At 39.3% G+C, this 23,311-nt stretch overlaps 1 protein-coding gene across 4 annotated transcripts in view; it reads right to left on the bottom strand.

Moving 5' to 3' along the window:
• Positions 1-4,240: 4,240 nt before the first annotated feature.
• FMNL2 (formin like 2) overlaps positions 4,241-23,311 on the bottom strand; it is a 199,926-nt gene continuing 180,855 nt past the window's right edge. For 2 of the 4 annotated variants that reach the window (XM_081333930.1, XM_081333933.1), the window contains exons 16-26: positions 22,430-22,554; positions 21,694-21,893; positions 20,533-20,767; positions 18,855-18,923; positions 18,650-18,730; positions 17,367-17,496; positions 15,649-15,812; positions 14,328-14,429; positions 12,990-13,088; positions 10,147-10,270; positions 4,241-4,546 (exon numbers count right to left, since the gene is read on the bottom strand). In XM_081333930.1, coding sequence (XP_081190056.1) covers positions 4,437-4,546; positions 10,147-10,270; positions 12,990-13,088; positions 14,328-14,429; positions 15,649-15,812; positions 17,367-17,496; positions 18,650-18,730; positions 18,855-18,923; positions 20,533-20,767; positions 21,694-21,893; positions 22,430-22,554 — 1,439 coding nt within the window. In that variant the 3' untranslated portion in view covers positions 4,241-4,436. Of the gene's footprint in view, positions 4,547-6,628; positions 6,723-10,146; positions 10,271-12,989; positions 13,089-14,327; positions 14,430-15,648; positions 15,813-17,366; positions 17,497-18,649; positions 18,731-18,854; positions 18,924-20,532; positions 20,768-21,693; positions 21,894-22,429; positions 22,555-23,311 lie in introns of all 4 variants that reach the window. The other 2 variants (XM_081333931.1, XM_081333932.1) reach the window with 2 other exon arrangements.

The raw sequence follows: 23,311 nt of genomic DNA, 5'->3' as shown, positions 1-23,311 counted from the left end.
CCAATGATATTGGGCACTGCACCTAATATCCCACAGGAGCACCCATCTCTTTGTTCTTTTTGTCAGTGCCCCATTCCTCTGGCAAAATCAGTTTTGACAAGCAATATTTGGACTTCTGAGCAGCCAACAGAGGCTGTATCCTGTAAATTAGGTCATCCGTCATTTCTTACTACTCAAGACTACACCAATAGATGATTTCTAGTCATTAGTCTCTTGTTCACACAGTTCTAAAATGGCTTCTCATGTCACCTAGTCTAGAAATCCCTTTCAAGGAATATCTAATTTCATGTCTGTGTGTATGCAAATGTATCAGATGAGGTGTCACTTGGCTATCTTAGCCTAATGGACAGAGAAAAGTGGTTCCTACTTATGCCTTCAGACTTAATTGTAATGAAAAGGGTCCAACCTCATTTAAAAAGTAACTTCTGCCCTCTGCTGAGATGGACATTTCTCAGGCTTTTTGGTGTTTCTTACTAGTGGAACCTGGAAGAGATAGCCCGAGTCATCAGAACTAAAGCTTTGGAGGGAATTAAAAATCACTGACCTTTCTTTTTCTCTGGCAGCAGGGAGGTTTAGCTATTTTGTGTACAAATCATTTGCTTTGTAGATTCTTTACAAATTTGTGAAACAATGCTGTTCCCCCCCCCCCCGTTGTAATCCCTAAATTGAATTCCACCACTTCTCATTTATCTAATTGATTTACACAATTGAGAAATCTGGGCACACACAGAGGGATGCAGACCATTGCTGGTTGCAACTGATGTTTGTGTGCATGTTATCTGGATCTAGTTTCCATTCTTCACGTTGCAAGGTTTCTGATGCAATATAGGTGTAAGTTGGTTGCAACTTTATTAAGTGAAGATACTTTGAACTTGAAGGTAGAGGTGCTTTAGTTTTTCCTATATAGAGAACTGCTAAGACCACCAGAAAGCAATGCTTTAACGAATGAACAAAGTGCTCAGTTTCAACAGTCCTCCAGTTCACCATCGCATTAGGATTTATACTTGAAGATTATCACTGAGTATCTTGCATCTTTGATCTAAATTCAAGTACTCTAAAGGAAGAAATGATACACATTTCAGAAGTTCAGTTCTTTGTGGGGTATATTACGGGACGTTTAACTCACTGCTTCTGAAACTATTTAAATATAGTAGGTTGGCTTACTGCTTATCGCTCTTCAATGAAGCTCCATCCCTGCCTGGAGAATGCTACAGTTCATTCTACACAGATGATCCTCCTCTTTTATTTTATATTTTTTAATCCCGCCTTTATTATTTTTATAAATAACTCAAGGTAGAGAACATTGCAAGGGACGCGGTGGCTCAGTGGGTTAGGACGCTGAGCTTGTCAATCAGATGGTCGGCAGTTTGGCGGGTCAAATCCCAAGTGCCGCTTAACAGAGTGAGCGCCTGTTACTCGTCCCAGCTTCTGCCAACCTAGCAGTTCGAAAGCATGTAAAAATGCAAGTAGAAAAATAGGGATCACTATGGTGGGAAGGTAATGGCGTTCCATGAGCCTTTGGTGTCTAGTCATGCCAGCCACATGACCACAGAGATGTCCTCGGACAAGCGCTGGCTCTTCGGCTTTGAAACGGAGATGAGCACCGGCCCCTAGAGTCGGAAACGACTAGCACGCATGTGCGGGGGAACCTAGAGAACATACCTGATACTCCTTCCTCCTCCTATTTTCTCCATAACCATTCTGTCAAGTGAGTTGGGCTGAGAGTGACTGGCCCAAAGTCACCTAGTTGGCTTTCATGTCTAAGGCCAGGACTAGAACTCACCATCTCCTGGTTTCTAGCCCAGATGATGCACTAAGCTTTCTAGTGCGATCCATAAATGTAACTGTATCTATCTCAGTTCATCTATCTGCTCTCACGGCTTACTGCATTAGAAGTACAATTGTCTTTTGCTCTTATTGGGTTTTCAACTGCCAGCAAGAGGGAAACTCTCTACTATACTTGTTGGGTCATATTGTGGAAGTTGAACCACCCACGAAAAGGCAATGTAGTTGTGTAAATAGTTTATTCAGTCATATGCCATGAACAGATCAGAAAAGTAACATGAATTGCTTTTATAAAACACCTATAATATTGCTAAGAAGCAGATCTATCTACTAGATAAAGGATCCAAGAGAACATGCCAACATTACAGCCTATTTCGTCATACTGAGGTATTGCAGTATGTTATGAATTCTCTCGCAGCTGTTTATGGGACCTCAAATAATATTGCTGAGCTGGATATTACTTAAATCAAACATATTAATCTTTCATAATGGAAAAGGTGTAATCATGGCATGTTCTCTTTTGCATGTCAAATATACATTGCTGGATTCTGTCAGCTTGTTGGCAATGGTTTAAAATAAATTTTCTGTAAAGAGACAAGCAAAGGTTAATGAAACAACTTTTGAGCCCCAAACTGTCCATTTAGTTAAATATAAAAACAAAAAAACCTATAAGTTAAGAACATTCAGATTGTATAGCACAGGTTGATGCATTTTTAAACAATATTTACAGTATTACCCGAGACTAGAGTGGGAATTAAAGAGAAGTGTAAAAACCATAAAAAAGCACCAATTTTGTAGCAAAATATCTGTACATTTAAAAACATTATCATATAACTACACATTATCAAAGGAATATGGGACCTTGACCAGTCGTTCACAGAAGCACAATATAAAAAAAAATAAAAGAATTAAGTGGTTAAATACTATACAATAAATTTTACAATTAACATAATGATGCAGTGCTACCAGCAATGGGAAGGATGTAGGCAAGATGATTCTCTTATCTTCCAGTTTTTTCACTTTGGAGAGAAAAAAATTCAAGGGTCCTACTTTGAAGCAATATTGATAAATAAGACGGTAAAATTAGCTTAAAGCTTAACGTATGAGCATCCCAATCCAAAAGGAGGATATCTAAGCATTAATAGTCTGAATTTTCCAAGTATATCTAGGAGAAGGCGTGGCAGAACCTAGGGCGGAGTTAAAAGAGGAACCAGTCTAGAATCCATACGTAAGCCACAAGTGAACTAAGTCCAACTTCTTGAATTCTGTTGATCCTTATCTAACTCCAAGCAGGTGCTAACCATTAGCTAAGCATATTCCTGTGCATGGGCATTAGTAGTAATGAATCAATTGAACTGGACCTGATCTTTCGTGCCTGACAGTATCCAGCTGCGCTGCATTGCATTCAACACTTTGTATAACCTGAATGTTAACTGAAGGCAATCCAGTGCAGAAACATTGAAAATGGATTGGTGCAAAGAATAAATGGAAGTGAACCACGCAATTTCCTTTGTACAGAATCCCACAGCATTCCTGCAGTGTTACCCTAACCTTGTTAGTAGGGCACTGCCTTTTCACCATGTTCAGAATTGAGCAGTTTGTGATCCTTATGAATTCTAATACTGATTATTGAGAAGTTAATACCTTAGTGCTAATTAATAAATAACATTGTTACCCCAGGTTTAGGGTTAAGGTTATGCTTGCCGCTATTGAAAAAAACCCACAATAACTGTGTGCAGTGTGCCCATCCTCTGCAGCTATATCCCCTAGTTTTACCTTTACCATCCACTGGTGTGTACTAGGTAGAAGTTAAAACAGGCAAGTGTGTATTTAATCTAAATCCCATATTATTCCCACATTGTATTTACAGCAGAAATCCCTCTAGCTAAACCAATTAGCTTTAAATCTTGTCAACTGTATTCATATCTCCCTTAACATTTGCTTTATGGATATTTTCCCCCCAGCCTTAGAGTGAACCTAAAGGGTCCAAGTTATTTTAATATCTTTTGCTCCTTTATATATGATAAAGTCCTTCTCCATGCATACAGGTACACGTATGTGTGTGCATATATACACCCACATGTATATAAACACACACATACACATCTATATAATGCTAGTAAGTGCAGCTGAAGCTCAAAGTTAACTCTTCAAAAGTGTTCAGGAATGTACTGAAAAATATTAAAAAAAATCTACAGCAGCTCTTATCAGAATATTCCCTATTTACAACCTGTTATGAAATTAAAAAAGTCCACTGAAGGCTACTTACTAAACTGTATGTAACAATAACAAAAAAAATACAGTATGTATTTTACATTTTGGTTAAGAACACTGAAGAAATTGTATTGGTGTAAAAAGTTACCCAATCAAAAAAAAAGAGTCCTATTGCTTTCAATAATTTGAGTAGGTCCTTGAAATTTAGGCACTTGGTAGCTACAGTTGTATGGCCAGCCCATTTTTGTTTTTGCTTTAATTTTTTTATTTTTCATTCCTATGCATTTTCAGTCCTGACTTGAGCCCTTCAGAAGACTAGTTAAAGGGATTCCGAACAAGGCCATAATTAAAATGGCAAGATAAACAGAGTCCACGTGGTAAGGAAGCGATCAAGGGCACTTTCTACTGGTTGACTGGCGCGGTTTCTCCCGTTCGGCTCACATAGCCAGTTCAGCACCATTGAGAGCACGTAGGTTCTGATCGTCCACACGCCGCCGGGTGCTTCTCCTCACCGCATCGGCTCGTCGGTAGGGTTGGTTTCTAAGATCTGTGGGAAAACAGTGGAGGAGTCAGAAGCCGACCATCCCCTGCTTTTGGATCCAGAGAGGGAGGGTCCTGCTGGCAGCCCATCAAAGCAGCTTGAAGCCAAGGAGAAAAGGGACCACTTAGATTCACAGAGAACTGAGCAAAGAGCATAGAGGGGCCTAACTTCACCTTTTGCTAAAAGAAAGGCAAAGATAAATTTTTCTTTCTTTCTTTCTTTCTTTCTTTCTTTCTTTCTTTCTTTCTTTCTTTCTTTCTCTTTCTTTTCTTTCTATCTTTCTTTCTTTCTCTCTCTCTTTTTCTTTCTATCTTTCTTTCTTTCTCTTCCTTCCTTCCTTTTCTTTCTTTCTTTCTCTCTCTCTCTCTCTCCTTCCTCCCATCCTTTTTTGCAAGCCTATGCTGGGGACAGAAGCTTCTGATCCCCTGATGGCTATTTATGAAGCAGCTGTAGGAACTGTTTCTCCTTCCACCCTTGCCTCTCCTTCCTGAATATCTCCACCACTTGAAGGCTTTCCTCAGCTCTTTCCTTGCAGAGTCAATCACTCTCTGGAAGAAAGAACTTCCATCACAGGCTCAGCCATGGGACATCAACCCGAATCTTCACTCATGGTCTTGCTTAGAAAGAAGGAAGACAAGGGAGGATTTATCCCACAATCCCAGAAGGGAGAGGAGAAAGGAAAGATGCTAGTAGGGACAGCTGTGATTCAGTGTTAACCTCCACTGAAATCTGGGAGTCTGCTGAGTTCTTCAAAAAATTCCTCCTCCTCCTCCTCTTCCTCCTCCTCCCATTTTCTATTTCTCAAGGGAGGGCATCTCCCATGCTGTTCAGTCTAAAGCTATATAGATATACCACAACAGAAATAAAGAGTGAGAAACGCACTACCCTTTCTCTTTCTCTCTTTCCACAACTTATCCCAAAGATCCTTTCGTCCGTATGTCCTAACTTCCCAAGCTACACTGAATTTCCCAGCTAAATTGGCTCTGCCAATCCCAATCTCAGCTCTTGAGAATCCCCACTGTAACTGAACCTCCAGACTGAAACAGCAAGAATGTAATAATGCCTCAGTCTTGGACCAGGGGATTCAGAAGGAGTGACCAAGTTCTATGGGAGAGGCATTCAATTGGTGACAATCACAAAGTCTCCCCAAAATTCACATAGGCTAACAACTTCCCTAAGACCAAAATAAATAGTTTATTGCCAGGAAGCAGGTCCAGCCCATTTGACTTGCTGGCCCAAGTAGAGGAGGATCACAAATCAATGATAATTGATCACAAATCAATGCAGGTGAATCTCTGTCTCAAAAATATTTCACAGGGTTTTGGTTCAACATTCTCTCTGGCCTTGGTGGTTGTGCATGTGAAACAGCCACAACCTGACTTGTCAATATTTTAAAGGGGCATGTGCTTCCCCCCTCCCCCACTTAATGCTTATCCCAGAAAAGATTTCATGAGTTCAATCTCTATGCACTGGGATTCCCTTGGAGAGGGATGGGCATTGAGGCATGCAGTTCCCGTTCCCCCCTCCCCCTTATGCTGGTCCCAATATCTTCTTGAGCTCCCAAACATCTATAGACCTCCAGATCAGATTCTGGGGCGGGGGTGGAGGGAAAGAGTTTACTTTGGAGTGCATTTAAGCCATTAACATATTCTTGAAAAGTCCTTCACCCACTCCGGTGACGTCACGTCACAACTATCCCTGTGGAACATTTTGTAAAGCAAGAGTTCTGCACATAAAAATAAGTGGTCCGCTTCTATAAGAGAAATTCGGCTGCTGGAATCTGGGAGAAAGTTGTCAGCCTTCTTTTATGCCCCTCTTCCCTTCCTCTGCCCCTAATATAGGCCAAGACATAAAGCACAGGCAAAGCACCCCTCCTTTTAGAAGGCAATGCAGAGAGGAAGGAGAGAGCAGTGATCACTGATCAGTGCTACAAGTAAAGGAATCCCACATATACGACACAGACAAAGGGTAGAAGAGCTGAATGGCCCAGCAATGCTCCCAGGCCTTAAGTGTTCCTAGGCTCTATCTTGCAGCAATTTTGTGTGGCATTCAGAGAGAGGAGGAAGCTAAATAAAAAGTGATGCTTGCCAGCTCTGTGTATCCTCCACCACCGGTGTGCTAGAAGAAATCCTTACCCTCGAGTGAACATTTGGAAATTTAGTGATATTATTCTTCTTTAAGGCTAAACAAGAAGGGGAAAAAAAACACAGAATGAAGGTTAAGTTTAAAATGGGATGGAACATGACGAGCAACTCAATTCAGTGCCCCAAAGCAAAGCAAAACAAAGCAAAACAAAGCCAAAAACCACACTCTATTTTAAAGGTCCAGCAGGTTAGCAAAAAAAAAAAAGCAAGAATGAGTGAAGCCAAAAAGTAAAGAAGTTTAAACAGAGAAAAATACAGCCCACCCTAACCATTAGCCAATTAAACTCCAAGCTGCTTTGAACATTGGCTCCAGAACAACCAGGCAACATTTTCATTGGAAAGAGCAAGCAGGATTTGGACAGATCATATCGCTTTCTTTTATACCTTCTGTTGTTATATCAAAGGCAACAATATTAACAGATATTCAACCTCCACTTTATAACAGTTTACATCAAAAGATTTCAATGCATCCAGTTCCATGGCAATCAGCTTGGGATATTTGTTATCCAGAGACAATTTGTGACATGTTGTGGCCAGCTTTGCTTTTTCAAGCAGAATGGCCTTTGACCTTCTCCCCCACCATTGTTAATCCTTGGTGAGGTAGCCTGAGATTGGTTTAACATTCAAGTAGATCTTCTCACTCCTTAGCTCAAAACTCAAGGCTGCTTGTGATTGGGATTAATCTGGTTCCTGATTTTTACTTTGAAATTTTGACTTTAAATTTCCCAAATTATTAAACCACGAACAGCTCCTATGTTTTCTTAAAGGTAGCATTCGTATAGAGGCTTCGGAGGTTTTCATCTACATTGGCATGGAACTGAAGCTAACATAGCTATGGGTCTGGCAGGATAAAAATGGAGGGAGGAAAGAGATTTTGACATGCAAACACCAACATGCAAGCAGTGAGTAGAGTGACAAATATGAAAAAATGCTTTTGCAGATGACAAACCAAGTTCCCCCCACCTCCCAAAATTTAACTTTTCTTTAGAGGTGAACAGCATTTCTCTCTAAAGTGGGCTACAGTGATTCCGATATAGCCTGGGCAACTTCTTGTAACTAACTTTTCTTGAGCTTCCAAGAAAGCCATCAAGGGTTAGGAAAATACCGAGAAACAGGTATCCCATGAATTACCCCTTAACTTCCTATTTTCCTAGCCCTTATAGCAGGTACCATGTGAGCCCCAGAAAAGACACAGATACATCGAGGGAACTCATATACTAGATCTGAAGCATCTCTGCCCACTTCAGATCCAAATACTACATACCTCTATTTCTCATACAAACGTGGCTTACTTCCAGATAAAGGCTTAACACCAGGACTTATGCAACAGTGATCAATCTACTAAGATCAAGAAGAACCCAAAGTAGAAGAGGATACAAAAAATAAAGGGAATTGTCTGTCATGATTATCATTACAACCCTCAACAGTTGCTTGTAAATTGAGTGGAGTGGCTGGCAGCACAAATTTCCCATATTGGCTGTTCTATGGCATTTAGCAACTAGACTGGGGGGTGTCCAACGTTGGCAAGTCCACAACTTTAAGACTTGTGGACTTCAACTCCCAGCCATGATGGGTAATTTTGGGAGCTGAAGTCCACAAGTTTTAAAGTTGCCAACGTTGGACACCTCCGGTCTAGAGCCTGAAATGAATGGGGTGGAATAAGCTTTCACATGGCGGGCGGAAGGGAGCAAACCATTACTGGCAGACAGGAACGTGCAAGGAGATGATGGTCAAGGAGATGGTCATGTAAAAACAAGATTCCACAGGGATGCCAGACGTTACAGACCCCATTCAACACCCCCATTGCCGTAAAGTGGAGAAATGTCAAAAAAAAATCTACAGCAACCTTTTATTTTTTTAAGAGGATCAGCTGTGAAAGAGGAATAGTTTAGTAATGGAATTCCTCTGTGAGAACAGGTTCGCAGAAAAACCGAGAGCCACGCTTGGCCGTTCGGGCAGTAAAGGGCACCGTCTTCAGCACTGCATAAAAATAACAGCCAGACAAGACAGAAGACAGTAAGAAGCAAAGATCTCTTGCATTAGTATATGGTTAGTGTTTTATTAAAGGCACCCTGCAGCAGATCATCTCTCAATTAACCACAATAAGGGTTGTGTGACTGGGTTACTATCCAAACAACTTTCCACCTTGATGGCAGCCACTGGGTTTTTTAATATACTGCTTCGTCTCAGCTTCCCTTTGCAGGTTGATGTTTCCTCTCCCTGCTCCCCATAAATTGGGCTGGATCAATTCCCGGGGCACTTTCACGCTTAAAGCCAGTTTGACTTTAAAGACTCCACAGAGAGGTTCTTGCCATTCTAGTGGAGTCTTTGCAGAACATCTGTGTACCTAGCATCTGTACACCTAGTAGTGTATACTTATTATTATGGTGGCTACCGTAATATAGTAATAAATATTTCTTGCGCTTCTCTATACTCATAAGCGTAGTGCCAAATACAACATTCAGAAAAAGTGGATGGATGACTGCCAATGTAATAAAAAAAAAGGTAAGCTTAAGATACAAAAAGCTTCACCCATTCTGCTAGGACAGTAGAAAGCTTGCAAATCAAACTGCAGCAAGTAATGGGTCTGTTTCAGGAATCTTATGTTGTCTGTCCAAGCTGTCTTTCCCTTATCTATTACAAATTAGACCCAGCCACTGTGTCCCTATTGTGTTCAGTTATGAACTGCAAACAAGAGGGTGCATAAAGTTTTTTGCAAGAAGAATACGCAATTCCAAAGTTTCATGCCATTCAGCATTTCACATGAAACCATGCCTCCCAGTACTCCTTTACAGATAGTTCTCACCAACTATCTCATTCAACAACTGTTCAAAGTTAAGGTGGTGTTAAAAAAAAAGTAGTGACCAGTCCTTAGATTTGTAGTCACGTGATTGCCATTTCTGTGCTTTGCAATTGGCTTGTCGCAAGCAGTTAATAGAGAAGGCAGAAGTAAAATCGTAAGTCATGGTCACGTGACGTTTCGCTTAGCAACTGTGGTGTTTAGCAATGGAGTTGTCAGTCCTAAATGTGGTTGTTAAGCAAGAACTACCTGTAATGCTGTGACTATTAAGGTTAGTAGCAATTTTACAGTAATGTGAACTTTTAAGGACAAAGTTAAAACACTAACAGATTTGCAAACAAATGAAACCAATCCCAAGATTTCTCTAGCATGCCTCTGATGAATACAGCAAGACTGTACGATCTATGGCTTTAATTATGACAACATGAATAAATGCACAGTGATGCTTCAGTGAGATACTACTGCCACTAAACAGGCCTAAAGGCCTGAAATTTGACCAACTTAAATTAATGGTGCATCAATTAACGTTCCTACTTGTTATCGTTTACAAAGCCCTAACCAAGCAATTAAAAGAGAACATTAGAAATAAATTTTGTGTGTACTGTGTTTTTGAAACAGGCTCTTTGGAGTATTGGAGGGGGGGGCGCCCGCGGGGGCTTTACCTGTGATGATATCTTCAATAGCGCCATCTTTTCCTTCATAAACATGTCTGTTGTCCTTGACTTGTCGTCGTCTTAGCTCTGCAATTAGTTCTTGTTGCTGTCGTTTAGTTTTATGAGATGGAGACTGAAAGACAGTAGAAGAGGGTTACACAGCTGAGTAAAGATCAGCGCTCAAAGAGACAGTAGCACTCCTTTCCCTACTAATAGAAACGCTACATACTGGAAGGTAAGACAGCTAGTCCTTATGACTTATGACCACAGTGGAGCCCAACATTTCCATTGCTATGACAATTGTTAAGTGAGCTCTGTCCCATTTTACAACCTTTCCTGTCACAGTTGTTAAATCACCACAGTTGTTAAGTCAGTAACACCAATACTCGGTGAATCCGGCTTCCCCATTGGCTTTGCTTGTCAGAAGGTCACAAAAGGACTCCCTGGACACAGCAGCTGTCATAAGTACATGCCAGTTGCCCAGCATCCAAATTTTGATCATGTGACTATGCTCCAGTGGTCTTAAGTGTGAAAAATGGTCATAAGTACCCTTTTAAGGGCCATTTAATGTCAAACTGCCACTAAACAAATGGATGTAAGTCGAGGGCTACCTACACAGGAAGCTGTTCTATACCGAAGCAACTCATCATCGACTCCTGCGATAAGCTACTTGAAGTCTTCCTGATACCTCAGATTTAAATTTGCCAACCAACCAACAGGAGCAACGACAAAAGTGTTGACCAGCAGTCTTTCCCAGGTTCCCAAAAGGCAGATACTGAATTCTGAATACTCTGCATGCAAAGCGTGTATTTCCCCCAATTGTGAAATTTTAGTATCTTCAGCCTGATCTGTAACTTAACAGTCTTCTTTACTAAACTCTTGCAAATTATTTCCTAACTCTGCCTCCTAATTTCTAGATTACTTGGCAGCAAACAAAAATAACAAATGTTTTGAGTTGATCCTGAAAAATGAAATACTATTGTTCAAAAATGCCAAAAAAGCCCATTATTTCAACGGGGGGGGGGGGGAATTTCTGGTCATTTTATGTTCAATGCACACACACACACACACACACACACACACACACTTTAATTACATAGTTCATAATATTTTTTAATCCCATAAACAGAAAAGCAATCTTGCCATAGTCACAAATGCTTTATGCATTAAAATGTTTTTTTTTCTTTAAAGGTAAAGGTTCCCCCGCATATGCGTGCTAGTCGTTTCTGACTCTAGGGGCCGGTGCTCATCTCCGTTTCAAAGCCGAAGTGCCAGTGCTTGTCCGAGGACATCTCCGTGGTCATGAGGCTGGCATGACTAGATGCCAAAGGCGCACGGAACGCTGTTACCTTCCCACCGTAGTGGTCCCTATTTTTCTACTTGCATTTTTACATGCTTTCGAACTGCTAGGTTGCCAGAAGCTGGGACGAGTAACAGGCGCTCACTCTGTTACGTGACACTCGGGATTCGACCCGCCAAACTGCCGACCTTCTGATCGACAAGCTCAGCGTCCTAACCCACTGAGCCACTGTGTCCCCTTTTTTTTCCTTTAGGTTACGGTATATATAACATACTGTATAGAGATAATTCCATATAAATGATATAGAAATAAATCGTGTTTACACACCATTCAAAAGGGACAATTAAAAAGAAGGAAATGAGAACACCATTCTCTCAAGCAGTCAACATCCAACTAAGCAAGAGTTAATTCCAGACAAACAATCAAGCAGAAAACAATACCCTAATTATGGAGAAATCCACCCTGCTACAGAGATTGGCAGGGCAAGCTACTGCATAGAAACTGGGAGCAAATCCCATGCTCACTTGCAACGATGATATTACCCGTTGGATAATGAAATGGCTGCAGGCAAACAACCAGGCTCAGAGACCATGAAGGCCTCTATATAATTGTTAACTAGGTGCTTTGGGTATCAGACACGGGAAGCAATGTACCTGTAGTCCAGGTGATCTAGCCTGATCTTGTAGGACTTGCAGATATACATTATGATAAGTTTTGAGAGAGAGAATTCTGGAAAATGCTCATCTTTGTTGACATTTAAAGAAGTTAATTTACCTTTTTCTTGGGAGTTTTTCTTTCAACGTTTCCTGCCTATGTGATTAACTGCACATTTACATCTGTACACTAAGTGGTGTTGTTTAAAAATGCCAAAAAGCCAATTATTTTGGGATAAACTTTGGTGATGGACTGGAGAGCACTGCCCCTAGGACCTGAGGTCTGAAACACCTTTTTAAGATTTAGGAGTAATCAGAATGGAATAGGATAGGAATGCGAAACTCTTGTAACTTCCATAAAAGCATCTTTGGTTTCAATATTCTGGAGGCAGCGGGGCAGGGGACTTTGGGTACAGAATAAGCCAACCTTCCCAAAATTCTGATTTACCATGAATGAACAAGCCTTAGAGCACATGTAAATTAAAATCACAGCTGTTTGGCATTATTTGCCAGTGAGAACAGCTAACTAGGCAGCAAAGGTTTTTCACACGGCTCATTTGACATAGAAAGTGGGATCTCTGGTTTCTTCCAAGCAAGCCCAAAATTGAAAGCTAAGAGCAAACCCGGCCTTTAGAACCAAGAACAGACATCAGAGCTCCTGATTTGTACATTATAAGAAAGCATAGACAGACCTTTTAATTTTTTAGTAGTAATGATAAGCTTCTAAATAATAAAATGCTTCTACTAGCAAGAAGAACCTAGCAGGAGCAATAAACAAGGTCCATCTAAGATCATTACAGAACTTGGGGATTCTGGTTTATTGTAATGTGCAAATGTTCTCAGGAATCATGACTTTGACAATTCCATCAACAGTTGTCAAATGCTTGCTTGTTTGTTACCTTTTGGTCTTGTTGTTCCAGCAACGCTTCCTGCTCCAGCAATTTTTCCATTAATGCCTGTTCTTGCTTTTTTCTCAGTTCATTCTCCTCTTCTGCCTGCTGTTAATGTTAAGAAAGACAAATGCAGACTGGTAAGAGCTACTGAAATTTCAAATATACACGGGACTGATTCATCCAGCAAAAGACATATCTATTAGTACAAATTTAATTCAGACACGCTGCCTATCCAGTGAGACAAAACCCAATTTCCTGGATCTATTGTTGCATTAGCTATAAACTCTTTTAAAAGCCCTTAAACTATATATAAGAGACTATAAATCTCAAACCAGATCCCATATGTGCTGAATGCAGAGGAAAGCACATGTCATAGGGATGCTGTTGTTAGTTGCGAAGTCGTGTCCGACCCATTGCAACCCCATGGACAACGTTCCTCCAGGCCTTCCTGTCCTTTACCATCTTCTGGAGTCCATTTAGGCTCACGCCTACTGCTTCAGTGACTCCATCCAGCCACCTCATTCTCTGTCGTCCCCTTCTTCTCTTGCCCTCGATCTTTCCAAGCATTAGGCTCTTCTCCAGTGAGTCATAGGGATGATGGAGGTTCTTTTTTTGGTTCTTCTTCTCTTATAGGTGAGAATCCCTGGTTACTCAGGTTCTTCTCTGGCTCCACCTTGAATGCTCAAATTGGCAGCTCCCTTCAACAGCCCAATACAGAAGGGCTGCACATTTGCACATAAGGAAGTATACATTAAGGTAGACCACAGATAGTGAAGACAAAAGGAACAGCATGGATGCTACAATTCTATCAAAGTTTTCCCCAACCAAGACCCAACTCAGGGAAATTAACAGTTTGGGGATGACTACAGAATCATCCACAAATGAGTAAAAGAAGGCTCATACTGGGTCTTACTGTTTCCATATCATTGCTGCTATCTTATCTTGGCTAATCAAATGCTTCTAAAGAACTGGAAGCTAAAAGACAGATCAAATGAAACAGCACCGAACTCATTACTACATAGATTCACTGTGACAGTTTTGAGAATTCGTAGAATTGCCGTCTTCAGCACAATCCCCTTAGAGTAGACGATTTGCCTACAAGTCCCATTAACTCTAGACAATTGGAAATTGTGGGAGAAGTGGTCAGAAACCTATCCAGAGGCTTCTAGACCAGAGCTGTATTTATTTCAGAATATATTCATGATTGAAGGAATACAGAAACAAGTTTATTCATTTGTATTCTAGTCACTGTGATTTCAAAAAAATCTCCATTTTTTGAGCCTACTTTGCAGAAAGAAATTTCAGAACCGGAAGCTGTGATCAGTGGTGGCAGCTTTGGTTTACCTTGTAAGCTTTCACAAATCGTACAAAGACTGGGAAGAAGACCGATGGAGGAGTTGTCTTGGGATTTTCTCCAAAATATTTCACAGCATCATCAAAGGCATCCTGTAAGAGAGACGCTTTTTTTTAAAAAAAAATTCCACAGAAGCAACTACGGTATTTTTGTCTTTTGCACTAAAATAACAAAGAGCCAAGGCTTAACTGATGATCAATTCATTATGGCATATTTATCTCATTTTGTTACACAAAATACACCTTTGTTACAATAAATACTGATTGGAGAAATGAACCCAACCCTCAAATATTTTTATACATTCTAACAGAGAATTGTATCTTTCCAGGTAGTGTATATAACCTTTTAGTCAACCTCTCTATCCTTTGAGATATTCCCTCTGCTATCACTACAAAATAAGTACCTTCCTGTGATGTTACAGCCTGCTTCAGGAAGTTGTAATTCTCCTTTGGAAGTTTCTAAACCAGGGCTTAACTATTATCCATCAGGCATGTTGTAATGGAGCAGAGAATTGGATTAGATTTACAAAGGGCCTTCCAACTCTATGAATCTACTTGTTACAGTTGGCTGCTTTTTCTATTATTACTTGATCTCCATGCCTTGGAGAATCATTGTAGCGTGAGGTGACTTTCATCAAGAGATGCATTTTCAATTGGCATACATTACAACTGCATACATGTAGGATTTCAATCTACATTTAAAGTTCTTTTGCTTAGTATGAAACACCCTAGTTATTGCTACCCTAGTTATTTCCTCTAGGACAGAGTTCCCCAAGCTTTTCAGCTTTGCACACAGGACTGGGGTGTGTGTGAATGGGATGGTTCCTCATGTGCAGGGGCCCACTGCTTGCGCAAATGAAGAGTGTGTGCATGCACGTGCTCGCCCGCTGCTCACGAGGATATGCATGCACACTCACCTGCTACTTCTGCAGCCCGGTTCTGAAAAGCTCAAGGCCCGGTAGTGGGCCGCATTTCAAATACTCCCTTTCAAGTTCCGAGGAATTAAGGGAAACCTCCGCTGTTTTCTCTGATCCATTGTTTTCTCCTCCAGACCCTCATATAAACTGGTAATAATTAGTATCAGCTAACTATGAGGCTTAGGCCGAGTCAGAAAGACTACTCCGTAGTTACTTGGCAAGAGGGAACTTCTCTGTCAGGCACCGTAATTACTAGGCCACACCTGCACTTAGAAAATGACTTGGGCTTCTGTCTGCACTGAAGAGATAATTTTCAGATTCAAAAGGTGAAAAGATGCCTTTGCTTTCCAGTCTAGATAGCTAGAACTGAACAAGAGGTGAGCTCTATGGAATACCTGGGCTATTTTTGCATCGTCCTGCAACTTCTTCAGCTTCCCTTCATTGCTCTGGATGAATTCCTTCAGCATGGTGTTGTGATCGTGCATAGTATACTCTCGCTTTGTTAAGTCCAGACCTCTTTGGAGTTCCTTTACATCTAGTAGAACATTTTCAAGGGATACTGAAAGAGAGGGAAAATACCAATAGGTTACATTAGGGAGTACCCGACTTTAATTTACACAAAACCAAAATCCAGTGAGGAATTGTATACAGTAAGGCAGTGGTTCTCAACCTGTGGTCTGAGGACCCCCTGGGGAGGGCATAATGTCATCACAGCGGGTGTGTGAAGGCTTGAAAAAATGTTATGATTTAAATCTTGAGCTAAGTCTTGGGGGTCTGTAGCCACAATTGGTATTTGAAGAGGATCCATGGTGAAGGTTAAGAACCCACTGCAGTAGTGCATAATTTATCTGCTTAAGATAAGTAAATTTCATGAGAGATGCACTATACATATACGTTATACTACATTATTACTACTAAAATAATGATGGATCAGCTGCATTCAAAGTAATATACAAATTACAAACAGAAAACCGAAAGAGCAAAAAAAAAAGGCAGTGGGAATGACATATAAAGCAGAAACCGCTTATACAAAGTATATTTCACCCCCTTTAACAGCAATAGGCTACTTTTCCTTAGTTTCTGCCCTAGTATTTTTTTTTGTTGTTGTTCATGCATTGTGACAGCAAATATGTTCACCTAGCATTGATGAAACAAGCTCTTATAGAGGCAGACTTTTCTAGGTGTTGGAGTGACATACATTTAGAAATAAGAGAAAGCACAGCCAATTTACCAAGAAAAGTATTTGTAAATCAGGAATGTACAAATCTTGTTGATCTGCATTGGCTTTTGGAACTGCACTGCACGGCCCATATAACGAGTTTTAAAGATATGGATGCAGGTTAAAATATATGATATGAAGATAAAATGTTATATTTCTTATAAATGACATCATTAGGGGTCCTTGGTGTTCTCTGGAGCTTGGCTGTTTTCTTGCAAATATTTCATTACCCAAACTAGGTAAATTAGTCTAACACTGCTGATGTTACCTAGTTTGGGTAATGAAACACCTTCAAGAAAACAACCAAGCTCCAGAGAGCACCAAGAACCCCTCATTTTAACCTTGAGTTACAAATATTCTCCTCTATCGGAATGACATTATTACTTTTAATGATTAATTTCTGAGAGAATGCTACATTTTAACATATACAGGGCGACTCAATTGATTTTCCAGATTTAAAACAAATCTAGATGAACATGAATAAAAGGCAACCAAAAACAATCCATTCTGTTACACATATACCAGGATGACATGAAGACCAGGGGGTGGGAGGATTAATTGCTGGTAAATCACAGAGCCTGGTTAACGCAGAGGGCTGCATCTGCTGAAAGTGCGTGTATGTTGTAAAGAAATGGATCTTGCGGTGAAACTAGGAAGGTGGTCTGATTGCTAAAAAAAGAAGGAGTCAGTTTTAAAATCAGGATGACTCTGTGATCTCCCATGCTCAAACCTTCTTCTTAAGAGTCCATTTTGCCTTTTACAAGCTTGTATAGCTGCCAAGCTGATAGCTTCCCCAGAGGCTCCCTTCTCGTGAGTTATCATTGCATTAAGAGAGGAAGGCAATAAATCTAAAAGTATTTTTCACACTTAATAAGTAACGTATGGCCAGATTACCTGCAGCCGCTTTCTCTACATAGTGAAGTTCATTGTAAAAAAGAGAAACCTGCTGATATTTCTCCTTTACGACATTGGATATATAGTGCAATAGAGTTTGTTTTCTGTCTGTTGATTTTGTATCTAACAACTGCAAAGAAAGGAGAGAGAGGAATGTTAGGAACACAATAACCACTGCACTTTAACTGGCTTCTAAGATAAAACCACAGATTTCTGGGAAAGAAAGTTCTCTACCCCCATCTTCTCTCCAGCAGCAAATTATCATTTTTTCAAAGCCAGTCGAAGAAAATCAGGGAAGTGAGGACTTTCCTGACAACTATAGATTCCCACTAGGATGATGATATAAGTGAGAACCTTTCTCCCATGAACTTATCTCATTTAAAAACCAAAGTTGATTGGAAGTAATTACTCCTCTTTGCGGATTCTTCTGTACCTCATCCTACAACTGCCTTTGAAACTATTGAAAGTTTTCAATATGAGCTTTTCAGCTACCTTAACGTATTTTGAAAGCCAGAAAAGTCTACCGAGTAGTCTGGCTGCCAGCAATTGTACTGGCAATATATATTGCTAATATATATTGCTAGTCCATGTGTGACATGCTATACGCTAAATAAATAAATAAAACTTAACATTGGTTAAGTCATTGTCTACCTGTTCTAGGCAGAACAGAATACTAAGGAAAGCAGGCTCTGACAATTTTTTTGTTCAATTAATCAGTCCAATTAAACATGTTATATTGGAAAGATTTTCAAAACAAGAAATTGAGTTTAAATGGAAGCCAGCATGCAGACAGAGTAACCAAAAATTAGCTTGTTGCAGTCTGTTCCTTTATATTATAACCATCATTCAAATTTCTTGGAAATTAAAATCAGAACAAATTCAAACAACGAGTAAAATGAACAATGAATACCAAAGATAAAAGGATGTTCTTCTTATTTTTGGCTCTCTTTTAACAAATGGCCCAACCAACCTGATAGGGATGATTTCCTTATTAGTTATAGTCTTCTTAGAATATGGTTATTTTTTGGTTTTTAATTGAAAAGTAACTGTAATATGTCCAGAAGATGAAGATAAATTTTTAAATTCTACCATTCCTTTCCATAGAATTTTTATACAGAAAAGTATATCCAACCTCCATATCAGGCACATTTACTTGCAAGTAAATGACTTTAGCCTGATAGCATTCCTGATGGCTTTTAGACAAATGTCAGTTTTCCCCTCCTATGATATAAGCTGGATGAGTGAATGGGGATTTTTGAAGGTAAATAAAGGCCACTACTTACCAGATCTAAACTTTGAAGTTTAAATCCATAGACAGCCCCTCGTTTACTACTGTTCATATAGTTGCCCAGAGCCAAGATTATCTATAGGTATCGTAAGAGATTGGAAAAAAAAAATCAGCTAAAGTTGAAATTTGCCAATTGAAACAAAAGGGGGGTTTACGCACAACTATAAAGCACAAAAGACAGCAGCAAGAATCAGACTTACCTCTAAGATTTTTTTGAGTTTCTGAGAAGACTTTATGGAGACAGATGCTGCAATGATTGCATGTAATTGCTAAAGGCAAAAACAGGAAACGGGGTGAACATCTTTAAAAACTCAGCAAGTGCAAATTAAAATACTGTATTTTCTGGCGTATAAGACTACTTTTTAACCCATGAAAATCTTCTCAAAAGTCAGGGGTCGTCTTATACGCCGGGTGCTGAAAATTTAGGGACAGGGCTGGCTGGAAAACCTGGAGCGGATCTCCCATTTAGTCTGCGCAGGGAAAGCGGGACCAATTGGAGAAGAAGCTGCAGTCTGTGATTTTTTACAGGGTTTATAGGGTTTCCTGCCTTAGCAGGGGGTTGGACTAGATGACCTCCAAGGTCCCCTCCAACTACTTCTTCTTCTTCTTCTTCTTCTTCTTCTTCTTCTTCTTCTTCTTCTTCTTCTTCTTCTTCTTCTTCTTCTTCTTCTTCTTCTTCTTCTTCATTATTATTATTATTATTATTATTATTATTATTATTATTATTATTATTATTATTATTATTATTATATCCACTTGCACTGTTTTATGTTTACATGTTTGATGACAAACAGCCTTATGTTTATAAGTGACAGTTTTCCTACTAAGCACCTGCATGTCATAAGCATTTGAATTAAAATTACCATATTAAAATCAAATCTGATGTTTTTTAATTTTTATTTAGTGTGCGTTGGAAGAGGGGTAGTCTTATACGGCGAGTATAGCCCAAACCCTATAATTTAACAGGAAATGTAGGGGGTCGTCTTATACGCCCAGTCGTCTTATACGCCGGAAAATACGGTAGAACACTTCTACATTTCTGCAAGATGGAATGAATTTCAAGTAAGCCACTTTTCAAGGTAGATTTAAGCAGAATGTTCAAGATCCCTTACGTTTCTTTTTTTTCTTCCTTATGTTTCTTCTTGTCCATTCTTGCTCCAACTTTCAAGACTTTAGCAAGAAAGAAGGGGGCAGGAAACACACAACACAAATACTGTAGAACCGCTCACAAAAGAAACCGTATCCAACCAAGCAACCATTAGTTAGGTGCAATTAAGTTGGACTGCATAAAACCTTCACTGAAAAATGTCTGCCGTATCAACATATTGCCAGTAATGGCTGTAGCTCTTCCAAGCACAGTCTCTGTAGCCTTTTTCAAACCATCCCAGGTTTCTTAGCTGTTGTTTCCCCCTTCTATTTCTCTCAACCTTTGCAAGCATAGCTGGTTTTCCCTGCTCATCATGTACACATGTCCCGGGATCCGTCATACCCAATGTAAGCAATGATACCTTACACAATTGTCTCATCACAGCTATATTTGTGGCTAAGACCATCAAAGACCCGACCATCTCCAATAGGATATTCTAATCTAGATTACCTGCTCAAAAATGAATGTTAACAAATGCTTCATTGTATAAGTAGTTCTCATTTAGCAACTGCATCACACAGTTATTAAAAAATGCAATCGTGTGAGGAGTCCTTGCCACTTCCAAACTTCGCAGGTCTGTAAAGCCAAGAGAAGCACCTGTCCATTTCTCTTCATGACTGATGGTGGTCCCAGTTGTCACTAAACGTGGATTACCTCTAAGCCTAACTCTCAGAATTAAGCAGTAGTCCTTTCCCTTTGTAAAACAGAGCTCTGATCCACATCTCACTCACCGGTGTGAGCATCTGTATGCTTTCGGTAAAGTTGCCAACGAATGCCATGATGGTCATTTTCTGCATCAGCCTTTCTATTTTGCTGAACTGCATCATAAACCGATCCTCATCTGACAGATTCTCAAAAGGCTTCCTTTCCCGCTCATAAAGCCGCAACACTTTCACTTCGTTTTCCGTTGGCAGGAATCTCATCAGGCATTCAACAAAATCTACCGGCAGAGTCTTCAAATCAAATCTGACAATACAAATGCAATGCAATACACTAAGTTCTAGTAAATGAACAATAGAAGTAAGTGCATCTTTAAATATTTTTGCCTGAGGGGACTTGACCACACAGTTTTTATAAACTTTTCAAATTATTGAAGTTATTGTGGGGGGACCACATTTTCCAAATATTTCCCTTTGAAATATTTATAAAACTTGAATGTGGTAAGCTTGACTATAGAAGTGTTTTTTGGAAAGGATCTGGCTAAATTCCACATTCCTGGAAATAATGAAAAGTAATTCTGTAAGCTAACCTCATAAATGGCTCTTAAGATAAACATTGTGCTGAACTATGATTTGCAAAGGACATTCAGATACAATAATAGCCCATTTAATCACTAATTGGTAGCCAGCTGAGCCAGCAGAACATTTGAAGATGCAACCTATGCACAGTAATAATGAATTACATATGCATAAAGCCATTGTGCATTTGTTCAAGATACTTGGACTACATTCAAATAATATGCAAAGAACTACACTCTTTTCATTTCCTTAATAGCTACCATACTTCTTTCAAGACGGTATTTAACTTGCTGCTAAGAATGAAAATTTTGCATGACAACTATTATAGATGAATCCATAGGACGTTCTTCAAAACAAAACAAAAATACCAATTGAATATTATAGTAGAACAGGTCAGTTTTCTTCATGCTTTTGTGACATGTACATATTAGCTCTGTGTAGCTTAACACTTAAGTGCATCCCAAGGAATTTAAGGAGCTGAATCCAAAATCAATGTGCGCAGACTTAGAGCTTTAGTGTAAAAAAATCCGAGTGACAGCCACTAACCTATGGAATATAAAACAAGCCAACCTTCTTTTTGGATCTATTCTAGTTGCACAAATACTGCTTGGCAGTTCATATATTTAAAATTGTGTATAAAATCTTTTCACTTACGCTTGAATAGCTTTACATATTTCATCGGCAGTCTTTCCAGCTTTTCTTAAGGTGATAGCAAGATTTTTAGCTCTATTTGCCTCCAGAAGCGTGACTTTGTTTGATCCTTTTTGAGTTATTTGCTTGCTTGAAGAAAGGTCGATGGCTGGCCCCTGGGCTTTTGTCTTGAATATTTCTTCAAATTCATCCACATTTAAATCCTAAAAGAGACTTTTTTTTTAGAAAGGACAACCTGGAAAAACAAATCTTATAAAATTCATCCATAAAGAGCAAAAGGGGTTGATTTACACTAACATCTGTACAACTCAAAGTAAAAACACCGACTCTCAAATCCTCATCATATACACTTATCACCAGTCATGTGAATTTAGGTCACACTTCTGCATCGCAGAAGACAAAGATGACTTTTGAAGCAAAAGACGAAAGCCGGCTCCAAGTGTTTTCTTTAGTTAGAAACAAACCTAACTCTAACTAGACAAAAAGGAACACATCCAAGTATCTGAACAAAAAGATGCAGATGTGGACAGAAGAACCTAAATTTAAAGTCAGTCCATCAAATTTGAGTATTTTATTTAGATAACAATGAAACATTTAAAATCTGCTAAATGCATATGACAAAATGTACAACAGCAAATCAAATTCTATTTCAACAGGATGCAATAATTTTGCCCCCAACCCTCCTGGAGCCCATCTTCTCTAGATATTCAAAATCACAATGTTCATTCAAGGCTCCTACCTCCAAGATCCTTTCATCGTCAATTTCATTGAAGACAGTCCCATTAATCTGGTTGGGTTTCAGAGCTACCCAGTTAAATACAGGCATGCGGAACTTGGTCTTAATTGGCTTCTTGATTTTCACAGCTTAAAAGAAGATTAACAGTGCAATTACACATTGCAGAAGTCCTAATCAAAAACCTCTTTTAACCATTACAGCTACTACTAGGGAGTGGGGAATGGCATTTTAACACTGAAAAATACCTAGCCAATATTAAAAAATAAAATAAATTAAGTATCCATAATGACTAGACATGCTTGAAAAATTAAAAAAAAAGGGCAGGGAGAAAAATTTCAAGTCAGTAACTCTGTCTTCTGATATGGTAATTCATATCAAAATTTGGCAACAAACATTTTTTTTAAAAAAAAATAATTGCATAATTTTTTCCCACTAGCTGTCATGAACCACAATCCAATGCCCACTTTTACCTAAAAATAAATCCAGATAAATTCAAGAGAACTCACTTCTAATTAGTTATGCACAGGTTTGCATATTGGAATGCACAAATAGCTTAATCACTGCATTGTATATATAACACTTCATGACTTCCTGTCCATGTGATTTTAGCCTGCTCACATTCTGACCTCCTTAAAATTAAAACTCCAAACACACAATACCTTTTGGGGGGGGGGAGATTACATTAATCTCACTGTCTGAGGAAGAATTATAATCCATTTATTTAAAAGTGAGAAACATTGCATCTAAAGCTTTTAATCCTGGCTAAATTAAGATTGATAGGAAGAGTTAAGGGACTGCTTGAAAGCGTTTAGAAGCTGTAAACTGTGATTGCTCCGGTGTTTTAAGAATAAGCCCCACATAAAACATTACTTGTTTTCTAGGGAA

This window comes from Vipera berus, assembly GCF_964194415.1.
Source record: "Vipera berus genome assembly, chromosome: 1".
In the NCBI taxonomy this organism is placed as follows: domain Eukaryota; kingdom Metazoa; phylum Chordata; class Lepidosauria; order Squamata; family Viperidae; genus Vipera; species Vipera berus.
Note: the sequence above shows the minus strand (reverse complement) of the source record. Positions and strands in the feature narration are given on the sequence as shown.